We start from the raw sequence: 17,767 nt of genomic DNA, 5'->3' as shown, positions 1-17,767 counted from the left end.
TTCCTTCGGCGTAATGTGGACGTCGGGGCCTTGGAAATTACAACAGCACCTCTTTTTTGCAGTTTGACACTTTTGACATGTGTAGCTCAGTGGAAATTTGTTGTCAATTTTCGGCAATTCAATTATCGTGTTATCTTCGCGAGTCAGCCGCATCGGCTTCAGTTTCTGTTATTCTTCTTTTAAAGAAAAACATTCATCTCGTGAATGGGAGTTTCGTTAATGCGGTTTGTGACGCTTGCATGTACAAACAACCAGAACAGGTAAGGTATACTGGGTCAAGTGATGAATAATGGTGTAAAGAATAGACCGTTCTGTTACAAGGACACTCCGAATTTATAGTAATGTGGGACGGTAATCCACCTTTTAATTCAACGCACATGTGTGCACACAAACACATTCAGAAGCATTGAATGGAAGCAAGGACTCGAAGGCTGGGTTCCCGCGAAGGAAATATTTGTTAAAAGCCACACTTCGGTTTTTCCAATAGATGTCACATTCTGTGTTAAGTTACTCTTTGTCGATCTTAGCCAAGAAATCACGGTTTTGGACTATAAATACTTGATTAGTAAGGTGTTTATTTAATTAGGGGAGTCAATCTCGGCATAGCTCTAAATTTAGCAACTTTATTTATTCACACCTGGGATTACGTGTAAAAACTTCGATGCATTTTTAGTGGTAACACAAACGTCAAAAGTTTGAAAATCATTTTTGTTCCACAAACCACAATTGTCGGAATGAATAACGCCTACACAAATGCAACTTTTCATACAGCTATGCCACATCAATTGAAAAACGTACAGTTTTGAAATGAAGTGGCACTGTACACTTCTGCCACCAGGGCCACGGAGAGTCGTATCATCAAGCATGTTCATTTGTGAGCCCTCGGTTTTTGATAGGAAAGAAATACTGACGTGACATCTTTTAAACTGCTTGTGCTGTAGAGCGATTTCACGGCAGCCATGTTCAGTAGTGTTTCTAAACAATAAGAAATGTTTGCCTATGAAAAGAACTCATTTCCCAATGGACAAAAAGTACATTGATTAGGGCACCAACATGGCCGCCGTGACGTCATGTGAAAACTCCCTATTCGGACTGGACAACATCCATAAAAAATTATCAGTAGTACATGCGGTTTTTTCCTCTAAGAAATGAATCACATAAACTCGTCTGTTATGTATAAATAATGAGCGATGCGAAGAATACATTAGCCCTTCTTCCCAGTGCAATGGTGAAATCGTCTAGATCGCTAAATTTGTTTCAATTTCAGGCGAATTCTCGTTTTTATACATTTTGTCTTATTTTGTGCAGCATAGTACAGAAATTCAGGACTCAATTAGGACAGATTTACTTTATTTTTCCTAAACTAACTTTTGCATTGTGAATAGAAAATCGAAATCGAGACCATTCAAACAAAAGCCAACAGGGATCTCAATCTTACAATGTCCTAACTGGAATTTAGCGGTATTTATTAAAAGGTTATCACAAATTTCCAGAATGTGTACCGGGATAAAACGTAGTAACTGGATAGACTTTGTTGTTGTCGTTAAAGACCTGCTGGCCGCCATTTGTCGCACTCTTAATTATTTTCAGCTTTCTCGTGACAATCGCATTGCTTATGAACCTGTTAACGATATTGGCCTGATGTAGGCAGCTGGCAACAAACTTATTGGCTTTGGGCGGTAACATATCCATATCTCCTCTTAGTATAAACACAGTATTATACACTTGGGTGATAAATCTCGTATTTCACACACTCGTAAACTAAGCTATCCAAGCATCACGAAAAACTAGGAACATTTATCGAGAGTGACTTTCTAGCATTTCTACTCTTCACGATAAAAATCGAATCTTGACGATCGAAAAACGCGGGAATCTGGTTTAATAATTCACCAAGGAGTCTTTCAATCTGCTTATCAACTCGTTATCAGCTTGGTATGACTTATTAACGTCACTCTTATTCCCTCATTATCTGTCATGATCTCACGCGATTGTCTTAGAGTTGTGCATTTAATGGTTCTTTCTTGGTTTTGTTTGCAAACAGATCGCAACTCCGCCAGAAAAAACACACGCAAGATGAAGATCGGTGTGGTTGCTTCTCTGGTGTTTGCGGCATGTATGTCTTCTTGTTTGGCGTTCGACTGCCCGAGACAGTGCACTTGTGGCGAGACTATTCGATGCAGGGTACAGGACTTGACGATCTTGAAGAAAATTTTACCAGCAAACATCACACGGCTGTAAGTATAGACAAAACGTCTTTGCGCGTATCACACAGGGTGATCAATCTTCTGATATAATGCGGATATGCTGTAGCTTAGAACACCACTAATGCGGCCTGAATCGTCAACATGCAAAGCGAATTTGTGAAGGTTTTGGGTAATTTAAATGCAACAACTGAACAGAATTCATTTTTTCCTGTAGCGTATTGGCTAGTGACACTATTTAGACGAATGTTCCAGGAGAATCAATGACAAATAAATCATAGTAGGAAACGTTGCATAAAACACAGCGTTTTCCATAATCCGGATTCAGTTAAATATCTCGAAGACAAGGAAAACCGAATTGAAGTCTATTGTTACAGTTGGAAAGTAAAAGAAAGAGTTTTTGTGTGTTATTCGACAGTCAGGTCATCTTTTAGAACCTCGCAGATGTGACCTTATGAATAAACAGTGGAGAAATCTTTTTATCTTTCCAATGTTTTAGTAGGTCAGGCGGGCGCTGGTGGGTGGCCAAACTTGAAACATATGAATGATCAAGGCAGATTATTAGCAACAAAATATGTTTATAACGAAGAAACCCGAGCTTTCTTAAGTAACTAAATCTTTGCAATCCGGAATAAAAGGGATAAACAGCCAAAGTTGGCCGTCAGTATCATTTATGGAGTATAAATAAGCGGTAAGCAGTTTTACTTTAGGAGATTTCTCTGTGATAAAGCGATAGCGAAAGTTAAGCGTGGGTCGTACATTTCTTTAGTTGCAGTGAAAAAAAATAACAAAAACAAAAAACCTCTCAAGCCCCATCAAAATGTTGTGCTGCAAACGATGTTATTACAGGCGAATTGTTAATCAAATTATCAGTTCCGTTTTGCATGAGACAAAACCTTGGATGAGATTCAACATTGCCGTAGAAGATTTTGATGACTTTGAGTGTGACCTGTTTAATGTTGTTCTCGTTCAAGATTACTGAACTCTGCCAAATAAATAAACAAAAGGAGATCAAAGGCTTGATTAATGAGCCAGTTTACCTTATGTCTTTACGAAACTGAGCTTATCCGACAGTGCAATAATATTTGTATAAGACTGTACATTTTTACTTCGTTCCTGATCGTTGGAACTTCGTGAAAACTTGCACCGCTCAGAAACTCGGAAGAAAACACTGATTTGTATTCAAACAAACTTACACAAACACAGTCCCTCAGTAAACCGATAAACTATATTTCGAATTGGGTCATTCGTGTTTTAAAAGTCTCTTTTTCGATGAACCGGCTAGACACTATTTAACAAGTTGTTTCGCCAAGATATTCCACGAATGTCTTGTTTAAATGCTCCTTGCTGTCTGTTTTAACTTAAGTGGAGTTAGGCTGGCATGGTATTGAAATGAACTATCAATGTTGAAAGTGGTATTTGTGGATCTGGCGAAAGAAATGAAACAACTAGAAAAAATATACTACTTGAAGAAATACTTGAGAGTTTGCCAACTTAACGATCTTATGAATATCAAGTTTCACTCAATTCTACGCTCGTTACAAATTTGAGATCAAAGTGTTTCGATAATTGGTCATTTTCCAGTATTGTAAACATGCTCTCTATTTGATTGCAGTGTCCTAATTTAACAGCTTGTTTTGTTCTTCTTGTAGTGATTTATCGTCTCACGACATACGCCAAATTCCGCCAGGAACGTTTGAGAACTTCACTTCTCTTCGATACTTGTGAGTATTAAAATGTTTGCATTTCGACTGCCTGGCGTTTTAAACTCTTACGTTATTTCGAGTAGCCAGTACCCTTATCATTTTTGCTTTGATATGATAACACTATACACTTAATCACCCGTGGAAAACAATTTGTTAGTCAGAGACGAAGTCTCGGGAAACATCGAGATTCGAGGGAAAATAAAACTGTTTCCCAAGGGACCAGTGATCCACTGTTTTGTTATATAGCTGGAGTTTAGTGTAAAGTTGTAAGTCAAGAAGAAGTCAAAGTAATCTATGGTAAGTGGGAGAGCGGGTTAACCAATGGGAGCGCGCGTGAGATTCAACTAGACTCTGTAAATTGCTCTTCTCTTTCAACTCTGGGGTGAAATAAAGTTTTGTTGTTGTTTTGCGTTTAGCTTTCTCCATCATCATCAAATCAGGCCAACCTTTACCAGCGAAATGTTTGAGTGTAATTTGTTTTAGCACGATTTCGAGAGGTTCTCAGAACCTTTGAAAATTTGCCTATAATATCATTAGAAACCCAATTATTCTGGATTGATTTTCAAAAACAGTTCTCAAGAAATGTTATTAAGAACCTATTAGAAAGTTAGCGTGCATTTTCAAACTAATGTGGCTTCAGTTAAGTGAAGCTTGGTCAAAAATAGTGTTATCGTAACATAAACAATATTTTCTTATCGAAGGGAAAATTTGCTGCAATTATAAGCTTAGGGAATTCCCGATAAAAGTGTTGAATTAACGTAATGCGTTTGTTTTGTGCATTGCAGATCTCTTGCAAACAACTCTATCAGATTTCTTACGAGGCAATCCTTCCGTGGACTTCGAAACCTACGAGAATTGTATGTATTTATAGATACTTAAGTTGTTTATTATAATTTTAACACGATCACAATTTTATCATTCTCATTTTTGGTCTACATTCTGTGCAAGTACAAGAGTAAATGCTTGATTTCCAAAAGCGATCATAAACCTTTGTCTTTTCAAACTGTCAGTTTTATTTTTTTATTTTTCCTCGCAGGAATCTGAAAAACAATGGGCAACTAAAATTAGATGAAGACGTTTTCGACAGTCTCCCCTCTCTACGGATAATCGGCTTGGATGGAAATAATCTGAAAAATCTTCCTGAAGGACTTCTCAACAGATCACACACTGTCAATGTGTCAATTGACAGACAACAGGAAAATGTCCATTGCGACTTCAGCAAAAAACCCAGAGAGCAGTGTTTGGAGAGCGATTATCCCGTCTGTAGCGAGGCTATGGACATGAAAGAAGATGTAGTCAAGCTGTCGCCTTATCCGAAACATTCTTGCGTGCTTGCAAGCTGCGAAAACAAGCAAAAGAAGGTGAAAGTAATTTGTGTGGCTTCGAAATCGTTTGCCAATAATACGTGTTGGCCAGGAATGATCGGAGACAACACGGGCGTCAAGCTTGCCTTGTGGACGTTCGGGCTTCTCGCCGTTGCTTCAAATCTCCTCGTCTTATTAACTTTACTATGCAACAGTGTAGTTCGCCGAGCTCCTCTGTGCATTTTCGTCATGAATTTACTGTTGGGAAACATTTTAATCGGCACACACATTGTCATAGTAACTGTTTCAGACACTGTTACATACGGGGACTCGTCCGAGTGCCATCAAGAACTATGGGAAGCCAAATTGTGTGTACCGCTGTTCATCATCAAGTACATCGGGCTCATGGTGGTTGTGCTGTCGCTTGTTCTCGTCACAGTGGAGAGGTTTTTGGTTGTTATAGTGAAATCACCGCGTTATATTGACACGTGCAGAGCAGTGGGTTACGTATTCGAGAGTTGGATATTCGCAACTATTGCCACAGTTGTATTGTGGACTAAAGCGGGAAACTGGGGCTATCTTTGTTCCACGTTCGCTAGTGGCCAATCCTTCACAGACATTGACAGAGGAATAAATTTATCACTCGTGGCCGTCTGTGTAGTACTCATATGTTTACACGCGTTCATGATATGTCGAACTAAACTCAAAGATCGCGTAGTTGCAGTGACTGTGGACTACAGAAACACCGTTCGCATGTTTCTTCTAGTTTTATCTACGTTCTTTACGTGGGCAATTCCGTACATGTTGTTGCTTTTCACCGTGCCGCGAATAATACCTGAAACAGATGCGATGCAGACCATGGCAATCTCGTTATCTTTAAATGCTTGCTTACACACATTCTTATACGCTTTTGATAACGACCATTTGGAGAATCTCTACAGCGCTTTGTCCTGTAGGAAAGAAGAACAGAAAGAGGACATCTTATCGACTGATAAAAGGAAAGAAGCTGACAAGGATTTAGAAATGGGCCCTTTGCCTACCAAGAAATCACTGGAGTCATTGTCGGCTGTGAAAGTGACTAGTCCACAAGGACAAGACACTTGTATGAGAGTTTTACCAGTCACTGAGCTAAAACATGGAGTGCAGCAACAAAGAAGAGGATCAGAACTTTCTAAAGCCGAGGGCGCCGTTATAATCACAAATAAATCTCCCACTAACTCTCGACACGGAGAAGCCATTGTTTTCTTACATTCAGCTCCATCGTCACCGAGCACTTCTAGAGGCGTCCGAGTACACGAAGAAGGCGTCAGCGAGTGCGGTACGATTTCATCTGACACTAATGTCACATGGTTGAGCAGTGAGTGCCCAAGCGTGTCTCCAAGCTCCCCGAATGCGCTTTTGAAAATCAATGACGGAAATTCGACAATTTCTAGTGAAATTTCCTCAATTACGCCGAGTAAATCTCCTTCAAACCCTGGCAGTCTACAACACCCTAAAAGAAGGCCCAACTCTGTAGAGAAAGACGCAAAGCGACACAGGCTATCGAAGGGAGGAACAGGCACTTTATTAGATCAGTGCGATGCCGAGGAAATAAAAGGCGAAATTAGCAAAGATGAAAATCAAAACACGAAACGAGATCGGAGAATGAGCCCCGTCCGTGATATCATTGTTCGGGTTCTTTCACCGAAACTTAAAAAGAGGCCGAAGACTCTCGATGGAGTTCCGACGAACGAATCCAAAGCCGAAGAGCGACCCCCTTACAAAAGGACTAAATCGCTCTCAGAAGGAAAAGAAGCCGAAGATTTGAACGGCAACCTCGACAGCAGGAATCCTCTAAGACCGCTTTCGCCTGTGCGTCTTCGGAACAAAAAGGCCAAGGAACGCTCCAAAGACAAACGTAACGGCGTCTTGGTATTTCGCGCCGGGTCGGACGGTTTAGAAATTCACGAGGGCGTTACGTCACCAACTTCGTCGAGGGCCGCAATGTGTGCGGAGCAAACAGAAAAAGACGGACCCAGCTCTCCTAAGTCTGCTAATAAAGCGACGGACTGGGAGAGACTGGCGACTTTTTTAGTCATCAAACCAGTTGCTCCGAAATCTAAAATTAAAATTAACGATAAAGATAAAAAGAAAGCAAGACACAGTCTGCCAGAGACGGCACTGAAGACGCCAGAAAGGGTCAGAATTTATGAGAATCCGGCGATAAGTTTGGAAAGCGACCCAGCGTCACCCACTTCTGAAACCAGATGTACGTCACCCCAATCTCCAAGCAAACGCCTCGCAAAGCTTGAGGAGGGTGATAAACTCACCGACTTACCGACTGGACTAAAGCAGAAGAATCGTATTAGCACCGCTTCTACTGTTTCACGCGTATCGAAATCAAGCTTAGAATGGGACCCTTCCTGCGCTTATGAATACGGCGATGAAGAAGTCATGCCTCCGCCGCCACCCCCACCCCCTCAACCAATTCCCGACCTACCCCCAACACCTCAACCGAGTCCCGGGCCCGAGAGAAAGGCAGACTCCGCTGACCATGTGGAATGCGTTCAAGTCAGACTTGACCCAGCTAATCGATACAGCCTCGAGTGGGATCCGACTGGTGTGCAAATGAGGCTGAGTGTTATTTCGCAGGACTCCACAGCAGACGGCGGTAAAAACACTACCTCTTCACGACAGAAATCGGAACCAGAACCAGAATACGTATAGAGCGGTTTTCACTTGAGTGTCGAAAGTAATTCACATTCGTATTGGTGTTGCGTTACTATGCTTAGCGATTGGTTTAAAGAGCTCGCACCACATTTCAACCAATGAAACGCTAAACCACACCCAATCGTGACTTGCCCGCATGCGTTTTCCTGCGCTTCGCGCCAGCTTCATGTATCTGCTTAAAGTTTTGATTGGCTCACTAGATTGTCCTTGGTGACTGGCTTAAGTGATAACTTTGGTTTTGGCTTTACGGCACTCAATTGAAGACCGCTCTAATGAACCGTTATTGGGAAAAAAGAGCACACAATAGATAATAGATAATAGATTATGACATAGTTAATAGAGGGGAATGGTTATGAAACTCGACAAAGTTCTTACTTGTATGTTTTCGTTTGGTTTTTCGGTCTTAACCGTACACAAAACACAATAGTTTGTTTACTACTGATCGAGGAACTAACCAGGTTTGGTTACGTAACTCATGCATCATTGTATGAGCGCAAAACAAAAGATTGTGCACGGTCGTGGACCGTCTAACATAAATCTTGGCATCTTTGTTTGCTCCTTTGATGTTCGCCGGGCTTCATATGATTATGATAAAGGAAGGTGCTCTGTCATTCGGTACAATTATTTTGAGAAGCTGAGGAAACTTAGCTCGATCACAGGCGACCCAACAATAATTCTTTCATTTTGTAGTGGCGTGAATGGCAAGAAATAGGAAGCCATTTGGAAGTGATCTCGAGTAACAATAGCCATACAATTGCCTAACGTCAAGACATGGCAGCTCGTGTTTCCAAGTTTGGTCGGTGCCCCTTTACCTTTATTTCAATTAGTACCCGTAAAGTTTTCTTATTCAGGCACATTTACAAAGTTTTTAGTTTCAAGAAAATCCTAAGTGGCAGTGCTCCTTGAAGTCATCTATAGAAGCAAAAATTACTTAAGAGTTAAGTAGTATTTTAAAATAGTTTGACGTACGTATTTTTCGTGTCAAAAAGTATTTAAAAAGGTTGTTTCTCTAAGAGAAATTTGCGGTTGATTCATGAGAATCGCTCTGCATTTGTCAAATGGTACATGCTACATAATATTAGGTATGTTGAGTTTTCCACATGATCCTCATTCTATTTATTTACAAAAGGTCTAGATAGCAGCAGACATGTAAAGATTTTAAGGAAAACGACCACTTTTTTAAGTTTAAAAGACATGTTTCGACAGAACTTCTGTCATCTTCAGTTGAATGAATGATTACAAAGCAAGTTGAATAATAAGTAGGCAAAAATGCTAATTAAGACAAATAGTAACAACAGAACGTGAAAAGGTGTAAATTAAAAGGATAATTTTAGATTTACATGGTGTAATTGCTGATTGAGGCAAGGTAGTTACCTTGCCTCAATCAGCAATTACACCGTTCTGTTGTTACTATTTGTCTTAATTAGCATTTTTGCCTACTTATTATTCAACTTGCTTTGTAATCGTTCATTCAACTGAAGATGACAGAAGTTCTGTCGAAACATGTCTTTTAAACTTAAAAAAGTGGTCGTTTTCCTTAAAATCTATTTATTTACATGTTAATTCAGTCGTATTAGAGCGGTTTTCAGTTGAGTGATGTAAAACCAAACCAGGCCAATTACTTCCCAATCAGCCAGTGTCAAACCAAAACCAAAACTAAAGTAATTGCTTGATTACTTTCGACACTCGACTGAAAACTGCTCTAACAAGTCATCTTTGCAGCCGCAATCCAGACTCGCCCTGGGGACGAGGTTGACGTACCGTGTGCTTTTATCACGTGACAATTTTATTAGGTTCGCGATTGTTCTTGAGAATCGTAACTCTTCGACTACTTTTACGCGAATTTGCCGAAAACGGCACTCTCTTAGCACGACTGAATTTAACTTGCAAAGAGGCCTCTTTAACACTCAACCTCCTCGCAATGACGGTCAAAAATGCCATTTTGAAAAAAAAATAGCAACTCAATTTCTTTTATTTGACGTGGAACACTTAAACAGTTAGAACAATACAAAAGTGAGAGGTTAAGGGTTAAACACAGCTTTGTTACAGTTTTCCATTTCGTATTTATTTAAAGATAACTTACATAGAATTCAAAGAGTAACGCAACGAGTAATCATTTCGAGAAACGTAGTCTTGATGTTTCAAGTTTATCTTTCTTCATGCGTGCCAAATTTTATGAGTACCTCTTTATGTTTTTCTACCAGAGTAGACTATTATCGAGAGGTTTACTTCCACACAAAGGTTATTTAATGTATCAAAACATACGGCTAAAGTTACCCCGACATGGCACCTTAGGGTGCTTTTAAGGTGTGCGCAATATTAAAGAGAATGGCTGCAGGCTAACGTTAAGAATGGACGGCGAAATCAAAAACGAGGACAATGGTCCTTCAGCTAAATTTACAGCAATTACCTCGCTTATTCTTTGTCTGCTTTTCTATTCACTCGTTACAGTTATGCCCAGCTAGAGATATCACTGACGCAACCCAAAGCGGCTGTTTGTAGTTCGAAATATTTTGTAAACTAATGGCTTAAGTTATTAAAAAAAGAGTGTGTTGTATATATTTAAAAGCGACAATTTTCAGACAAACTGTTGTGTAATATATAAACTGGAACTAACTAGAGACTTATTTATATAATGAAGTTTAAAATAAAAACTTTTACTGAACATTTATATCCATCGTATGGGTTTTGTTTTTGCTTAATTGCGCGTTGGTTACAGTTTTGAGTCGCACTTTTCTGTAAGAAAAATTTAAACGACTTCTTTGATGTTTGGCATCGTACATGACGAGTGTTTGGATTTTAACCAAGGTGTATTTATTTTGTCGTGGGAGTAAAACCGTTGGAGACGTCAGTATATTTTGAAATACTTAAACAAAAACATTCCCGTAATTTTGAAATCCGGCGATAGATATTTTTCCTCATTTCATCAAACTAGGCCTCAAGTTTAGTATCTCCAAGTTTTACGACAATCATTGCTACACAAACTGGCCACAGAAATTGCCTGCTAAATTTACTCTGAAAGTGGTACGTAAATACATTTGTCAGTGTTAGCTGACGGACAAACTGCAGACGAGTGTAGTCATACTATCTCCATTTTGAAGGCTGATACTACCAGAAGATTTAGGGGGTGTTTTTGTCGCACCGGCGCGCGAGTTCCATACCGTGGCCGGGATGACTACATGATTTCGTATCGACACGTTTTCCTCATCATATGTCCAACGAGTCTTATGCTATACCAATGCCATTGTAAAAGTCAAGGAAGGTGACCCTGAATCAAAGTTCGAGGGTTGCTAGGTTGTAGCTTTTCTTGTGTACTGAGTAAGCCATTCAGTAGGTTCTTTTGTTAAACTCGGCGGCAGCAAATACGATGGAAAATCAAAACCACTCGCCCACTTGCCACCAATCTGTATTTTCCCGCGCTTGCCGTAGATTTACGTATTTTTTCGCTCTTGGCGACCGTCGCATATTTTCAACGTGGTATATATCGTGAAAAACGAAAAGACCATCCGCCGGGTCCCTCGCTAGTTCCACATGCGGTCATGAAGCAACACAACTACATCGCAGTGACATGGTCGACGAAAAACAGCTGTAGTCCGTTTACTCAGCGTTTTGAACCTCAAAGCACCAATTCTGTTCTCTATAATAACTTGCACTCGAAACAAAGCTTGTGTCACCATCTACCCCGTAGTGTAGTGTTACAAACGAAGCAGTTCTGGGTATCACAAGTCAAATATAAATCTTGAACTCCGCAGAGGACCGTGATCCAGTAGAATGTCGAGAGACTCGTCGTGCACCCGAAGATACGGTCACCTGATCTCGTTGCCATAGCAGCTCGGCCAAAGAGTTGAGAAAGTGCGCGACTTCCTATGAAAGGAATCTCTTTTAATGAGCGAGTCAATTACATTGATTAACATGGTTTGCTCATGGTTTAGGCGGGTTGTTCAAAGCCCGATTAATCTAACCTAGGATTAACAAGAATTCTGATTTTAGTTTTATAACGTTTCGGGGAGGTTTTCCGTGTATATTGTTGGTCCTTCAGTTTTGAGTTTGAATAATCTCAAACTACACAAAAACATAAGCAGTGAAAAACATTTTTGTATCAGAAAATTAATACTTTGGTTACCTTTTAATCTCGGTAAGCGTTAACCGGTTTTCGAACCCGGCCTAGTCCGCGAGTCATTCGTTTTTAATTTGACCTTCAGACTAGTTTGACAACAGCACAGACAGTGGCTACTTGTAATATTCACACTTACAATTACCCCTGCTCGACCGTCCAAACTTCGACCATCAGCTAGTCGTTTTCCGGTGACATTGGCAATTCTTAGAACAGGAACTTGCCACTGTTCTTCAAATTCTCGTATTTCTTGCTCCGTGAAATCGCTGTTCAAGATTTGATCAAGTCTGTTTCAAGTTAAGGTCACAGTCAAGCAAAAAAAAAAAAAAAAAAAAATAAGGACAATACGTCCTTGACAATACGTTCACCTTGCCTAGTCCAGTCACACGTTACAAGTTCATGGCGGAGCGTTCACCAGGGCAGTGACGTGGGTGTCAAATTACAGGTGTCCAATTACGACTTGTTGTAATTGGATAGCTTTAATTCAATACCTCCGTCATTCCCACGACAAAAGACTCTTTTGATTTCGAAATTTGTGATTGATTTGATTAATTGCATATCTCTCAGTCACTGTACTACGCGCGCCGTGATTTGTCAATTTAGCGGGCTGTACTCTACTGTACGGCCCGCTAAAATCTGAATCTGTTTCATGATTCATCACCACGTATTTTAACTTTTACAGCAAGTAAACGTTTTAAACTCTCCATTACTTTAAATTGTGTATTTAAACGTGCTCACGACTTAACAACGATTTCAAATTGACTCGTTTTGCTTTCGAGGTGCGTCAGAAATTTGAAGCAGTTCCGCGTGAATAGAAATCGTTCCCGAACCCGTCAGACACACAGTAGAGATATAATAAATGTCTTACTAACCTCGTTTTCTCGGTCCGTACTGTTTCTTACGGATCCTCGTTTTTTTCCCCTTCGATTTATGGCCCACGCGTTTCGCGCTTGGGCCATAAATCGAAGGAGAAAAAACTCGATCCGTAACTCACAGTGTACAGTACCAACCTCGAACTCTGTTAGTAAAAGTACTTATTGACTGGACCTCGTGTCGTACAATTCAGGGAGAAATCGTGCTCATAATTTCAACTTCGCCTCGTGCTGCCCGCTCGTCCGATTAAGAAATTTCTCGCCCGATTACTCCCTGAATTGTACTCAACTAGCTTCAGTTACTATTGCTGATAGTCCACGTTTTATCAAACTAAGACTTGGGGGCAGTAAGAAACATCCACTTGGCATTTACTTATCATAAAAGGATACCTAGTGGCCACAGCTATTTGCAAGATTTTGTCCTCTTGATCCAAAACACGGTTCATCTGAAGAGAAAGATTTGATTCTAACGGCCCTACCTTCTTTGATTCTCAGTTAATATGTTTTTTTAACTTGCAACTGGATTTGTAATAATGACCTTGAGATCAAATTATGCATTATTGTACCATGTTATACCTCTGAGCTTATTGACTGAGTGGGAAGACTGGATTGGGAAAGGCAATGGCTTGAGTTCAATTCACAGAGATCAGACAAAAAGCAAGCCCGGGGGAGGGGGATTCCCCATGTTAAGAGGACGAGGAAGCTTGTCTTACCTTTGAAGGATTAAAAAAAGTGGATTTAGTAACTGTTAGGATGTTCATCCTCAAAACATCCCACAACAGGAGCTTTCATGATACATTTAAGGGTACTGAGCCAAAAATGTCAGTGTCAGTTAGCAGTGATGTGTTGCACTTTTTAGGGGTGAAAAAAAATTCAGGTCATGCTCACAAAACAGGATACCCCTTAGGGGTTCTTTTCAAAATTTCAGACAAGCACCTCTGCCCTTTTTATATGGGAGTCCACTCCTGGGGAAGCAAGGTCTGTGCAATACAAAGTGCTAAAAATCTTTACCCCACCCACATAAACTCATAGTAATGTTCTCTAGTGGATTGCACCTGCAAGCTTAACATAACAAATGCATTTAATTTTTAGCATTCAACTTCAGGACATCGCATTTCTTGAATGCTGTTTAGCATAAGCACAATTCCTGAAAACTAGAAATTTTCACTCTATTCCGTATATTGCATAGTAGTGAATAATATTAAATGTTATTTACTGTACCTGATTGGGTAAGTCATCAAAACTTCCTCTGTGGAGAACCAATTGAAATAAAATGAACTAACTTTGTAACAAGTAAAATGAGAATAAAAAGTATAATCCAAATTTTGTTTTAATAATTATATAATTGTAAAATCTAGTATGTAATCTCAATGTTAAAGTACTGTAGTTATAAAGTAATTTTTTTAAAAATTTACTCAGTTGGCAATTAAAATCAAAGGTAAGTTTACTTACTACTTACATGTGCCCTTCCAGGCCTTAAATGGGTTTCATATTGGTGTGTTTATTGACAATGGGTGCGTTAACAAATGCCTGTGACTCAGTTTACTAATTTTACAAACACACAAATACAGGGGGAGACACAGCTTATTATAGTTCAGTTGCTCAGTCTAGCTGGTTCTAAGTAATACACAATGTAGGTTGAAATCTCATTACTGTACCTGTCAGTGAAAGAGAACAAAAAAAGTGCTGCATCAGCTTTTTCTTTCAGAGCCTATGGTCAGGAGCAATAAATAAGAACTATTTCATACAAGTAACTCTAATACCCAAGTTTTGATCACTTTGTTTCACATTGGACTAGTACAGTAGTTATAATTATCTGACAATATGTATCATCACCAATGCTAATGTGCAGAGGGGAAAAAACATATGTAAATCTAACAAAGATATGTACTGCAACAATGCAAAGTAAGTTATTAAATGGAATTAGGAAATACTAAAAAAAGTTTCATATTAGTGCCAATTAATATTATAGCTAAAGCAGCTCAGTCATGGTATTTTGGGTTATTTTGTTGAGGCACAAAATTACAGTCTTTAAATTGAAAAAAAAACCTAGAGATAGTAGTTTACTAAGATAGAAAAACATTAAAGAGATAATAATAAACCATAAAGGAACAAGGATGGTTAAGGATGGCAAAGATTAACACAGATCACAAATGACAAACTTCAAAAACCTGGGCTAAACTTTTCAAGATGTGTAAATGGCGACATAGCTTTTTTAATTCACTAATCAATAATAATAAATTATTTGTTTACGTAACATGCCGTTGTCAACTGTCTCACAATAGCGGATCTCTCTGCCATAAGTCTAATGTTAATACAGAATAGAGTGTTAATGATAATTCTTTCACCTAGCTTACTAATCTGCAAATAAAATAAATCACTCCGTAATACATGGTATTTTTTAATTATTATTTACTGGTATTGATTAAACTGTTCCTCACCGGTAACAGATGATCATATTTTCTGATGGCATGTTCTCCGCAATCCCACAACTGAAACTTGAACATCACAACTTTCTGATTCTCTTTCAGCTAAAATAAAAACAGCAAATGCAGATCTCAGAAAATAAGGATGATTGAGTGGAAGAACTAATTTTATTTATAATTAGGTATTATAATTATAATAATTATTATGAAGAATAAAATGCATTTATTACACGCTTATTGCCTGAGTTAGGTCACAACGGAAAGGAAGGTATTTGATTGACAGCCAATTTTTTGCTGTCTGCCCAACCAAACTCGATCAGCCAATAAATATTTTATCCTATCATCAGATTTCTTCGTGAATGTTCTGAATTGCACAACCTACATGTACTTGTAACTGAATTGCTGACATGTATGCGGCTTGACAGTATACACATGTCAGTTCACATCGTGTTTGTCTTAAGAACTGTGCCAGCCGGCCTGTACTGTGGTATGATAAACTGTAAAATATTGTGAATGTCTCTTAATGAGGTGTAGTTTCTTCCTGGGAAAGTGGAATTTTGAACCTTCTCCCTGGCTCAATCACTTCTGCTACAAACAATGAAAATAAAATAATGCTTCTTACTGTGTAAGCAGCTTATATATGCAGTTTGTGACTAACTCACCTTTGCAGGCCAGTATACTACCGATGTTTGTATACCTGGGGTTTCCACATGAAAGCTGGGAATTTCTACATCCAAAACATAACAAATGGGTAAGAAACACTGCATAACCTCTGTCTAGTCAGGCTCTTAGCATTAATTTCTGAACTATAATTTTAGAGTGAACCCATTGAAACTCTTGGGTGGGGAAGAACACTGTAAGTAAAGTCTTGCCAAGAACACAGCAAAATGATCCCAGCCAGTCTTGAACCCAGACCTACAGTGAATACATTTTTAGATCAAGCATCTTACCGATAACTACCTGGTCACAAGAACACATATAATTGTTTCTGTGACTTAAAAATCCTTGATTGCGGGAGGAATGATAATAATCAGACATATTCATCAAGTACAAGATTACACTGTACCTTGCCCTAACAGTTTTGCCACAGTGCTAGTCTTTCCAACAGCTGGTTTTCCAGTTAAAAAAATCTTGTAGGATACAGTTTCTACAGCAAGCTGTGGTGGTAAACTTGGTGCTTCAAGTAATCCTGGAAATCAATAAATCAATAATAGCTTAATAAATTCAAGATCAAAATAATGTCGCTAAAAGTTCAAGTTCACAGCTGTTCAAAAAGTTGTAACATACATGTACGTGTGTATAGTGAGTCATGAAAACAAAATACACTTACACATGAGCATAGCTTATCATTTTAGAGAATAAATCAAACCCACAACCTTTGCATTAGATTACTGTAGGTTGTGGCTGTAAATCCTGCATAGTTCATAGAATTTTTCTTTACGTTATGAGGTCCCCCCAATTTGTTTCTTGGACTAACACTTGATGGGAAATACTTGCTTGGATGATTTCCAGCACTTCAAATTACTCTTGTCTGAGTTAATTGTCTTTTTTCCACTTCTGTTAATCAGTACCATGTGGCAGAACATTTGTAATTGTGTCTTTCAAAGCTTTCAAAATATTGCACCCTGTGCTGTACATACACCGTGGATATGAAAAAAATATCCAAACCCCACAGATTGCTATATGCAACTTATATTAATTACAGTGGACTCATTTGGTTGGCATGTGGTCAAATAAGATTTTATCATGTGTACATGGAATTTAGGGACAAAACTTGCACAAACAGGTGACTTACTCGGCATATTTCTCCTCGTCACCAAGAAAACCAACCTAATCCTATTGGCAATACCAATCAAAAGTCCGCGATCTTATTGGTTGACCTTTAAAATGAGAACTCTGCACGTTCTCAAAAAAGTCAGATCCGGCATAGGTCATTATTTTTAGTATTGACCAAGACGATCACGACCTCTGGAAACGACAATGCACAGTCCTAGGCTTGCATTTCTGCCACTAGTACTAGGTTTGACTTTTACGTATACACTGTACGCGCGCTCAGTCTCTGGATGCACTTGCAAAGCCGGAAGAACATTCCTGACGTTAGGATTTCCTCATATGCACCTCAAACAAATCATATGCTTCTCCTGTTATCTTCCAATCTTTGTAAGCTTACATATATAAGTTAAGACTTATCGCAGTAGTGCATCCACAGAAATATGGCTCACCGACTCACCGAACGTTTTTCTTCTGTTTCGATGCAGGATCCCTCCCAAAAACTCCCGTCCTTCCGGTGTTTCTTGCCAGTTGAACTGGATGATCGAGCCTCTTGGCATGAAACCCGCCATCGAAAAGGCAAAAATTGTCTACTTCTGTCACTTCGAAAGCTCTCTCGTTTCTGTTTTGACGGCCATGTTGGAATGTTACCACATGCCAAACAA

The 17,767-nt window shown here is 39.2% G+C and overlaps 2 protein-coding genes across 7 annotated transcripts in view; one reads left to right on the top strand and one right to left on the bottom strand.

Annotated features, from left to right (window-relative positions):
• The window catches only part of LOC110045961 (uncharacterized), a 27,932-nt gene extending 17,341 nt beyond the window's left edge, over window positions 1-10,591 (top strand). For 5 of the 6 annotated variants that reach the window (XM_089282978.1, XM_020751619.2, XM_089282979.1 and 2 more), the window contains 4 exons: window positions 2,042-2,234; window positions 3,854-3,925; window positions 4,693-4,764; window positions 4,944-10,591. In XM_089282978.1, the coding sequence (XP_089139104.1) occupies window positions 2,074-2,234; window positions 3,854-3,925; window positions 4,693-4,764; window positions 4,944-7,917 (3,279 nt within the window). In that variant the 5' untranslated portion in view covers window positions 2,042-2,073 and the 3' untranslated portion in view covers window positions 7,918-10,591. Of the gene's footprint in view, window positions 1-1,307; window positions 2,235-3,853; window positions 3,926-4,692; window positions 4,765-4,943 lie in introns of those variants that run through there. The other variant, XM_020751616.2, reaches the window with a different exon arrangement.
• Window positions 9,875-17,767, bottom strand: LOC110045996 (ciliogenesis and planar polarity effector 2-like). The gene is made up of 9 exons (XM_089282984.1): window positions 17,563-17,767; window positions 16,399-16,521; window positions 15,995-16,059; window positions 15,348-15,437; window positions 14,565-14,617; window positions 14,128-14,155; window positions 13,297-13,352; window positions 12,174-12,321; window positions 9,875-11,784 (listed from the first exon to the last, which is right to left on the bottom strand). The coding sequence occupies exons 1-9, from the start codon at window positions 17,672-17,674 to the stop codon at window positions 11,647-11,649; spliced, it is 813 nt and encodes a 270-aa protein (XP_089139110.1). The 5' UTR covers window positions 17,675-17,767; the 3' UTR covers window positions 9,875-11,646.

This window comes from Orbicella faveolata, unplaced genomic scaffold (assembly GCF_042242905.1).
Source record: "Orbicella faveolata isolate gen_17 unplaced genomic scaffold, um_ofav_v1 contig_12, whole genome shotgun sequence".
Classification (NCBI taxonomy): domain Eukaryota; kingdom Metazoa; phylum Cnidaria; class Anthozoa; order Scleractinia; family Merulinidae; genus Orbicella; species Orbicella faveolata.
Note: the sequence above shows the minus strand (reverse complement) of the source record. Positions and strands in the feature narration are given on the sequence as shown.

What these genes read in the sequence shown, in the direction of transcription:
- LOC110045996 (XM_089282984.1), bottom strand. Translation starts at nt 17,674, where the DNA reads ATGGCGGGTTTCATGCCAAGAGGCTCGATCATCCAGTTCAACTGGCAA. An exon ending in TTGTTCTCTTTCACTGACAG is followed by an intron (nt 14,156 to 14,564) that starts GTACAGTAATGA and finishes GGTTCTCCACAG; the next exon opens with AGGAAGTTTTGATGACTTAC. An exon ending in ACGGTCGAGCAGGGGTAATT is followed by an intron (nt 11,785 to 12,173) that starts GTAAGTGTGAAT and finishes TTCCTTTCATAG; the next exon opens with GAAGTCGCGCACTTTCTCAA.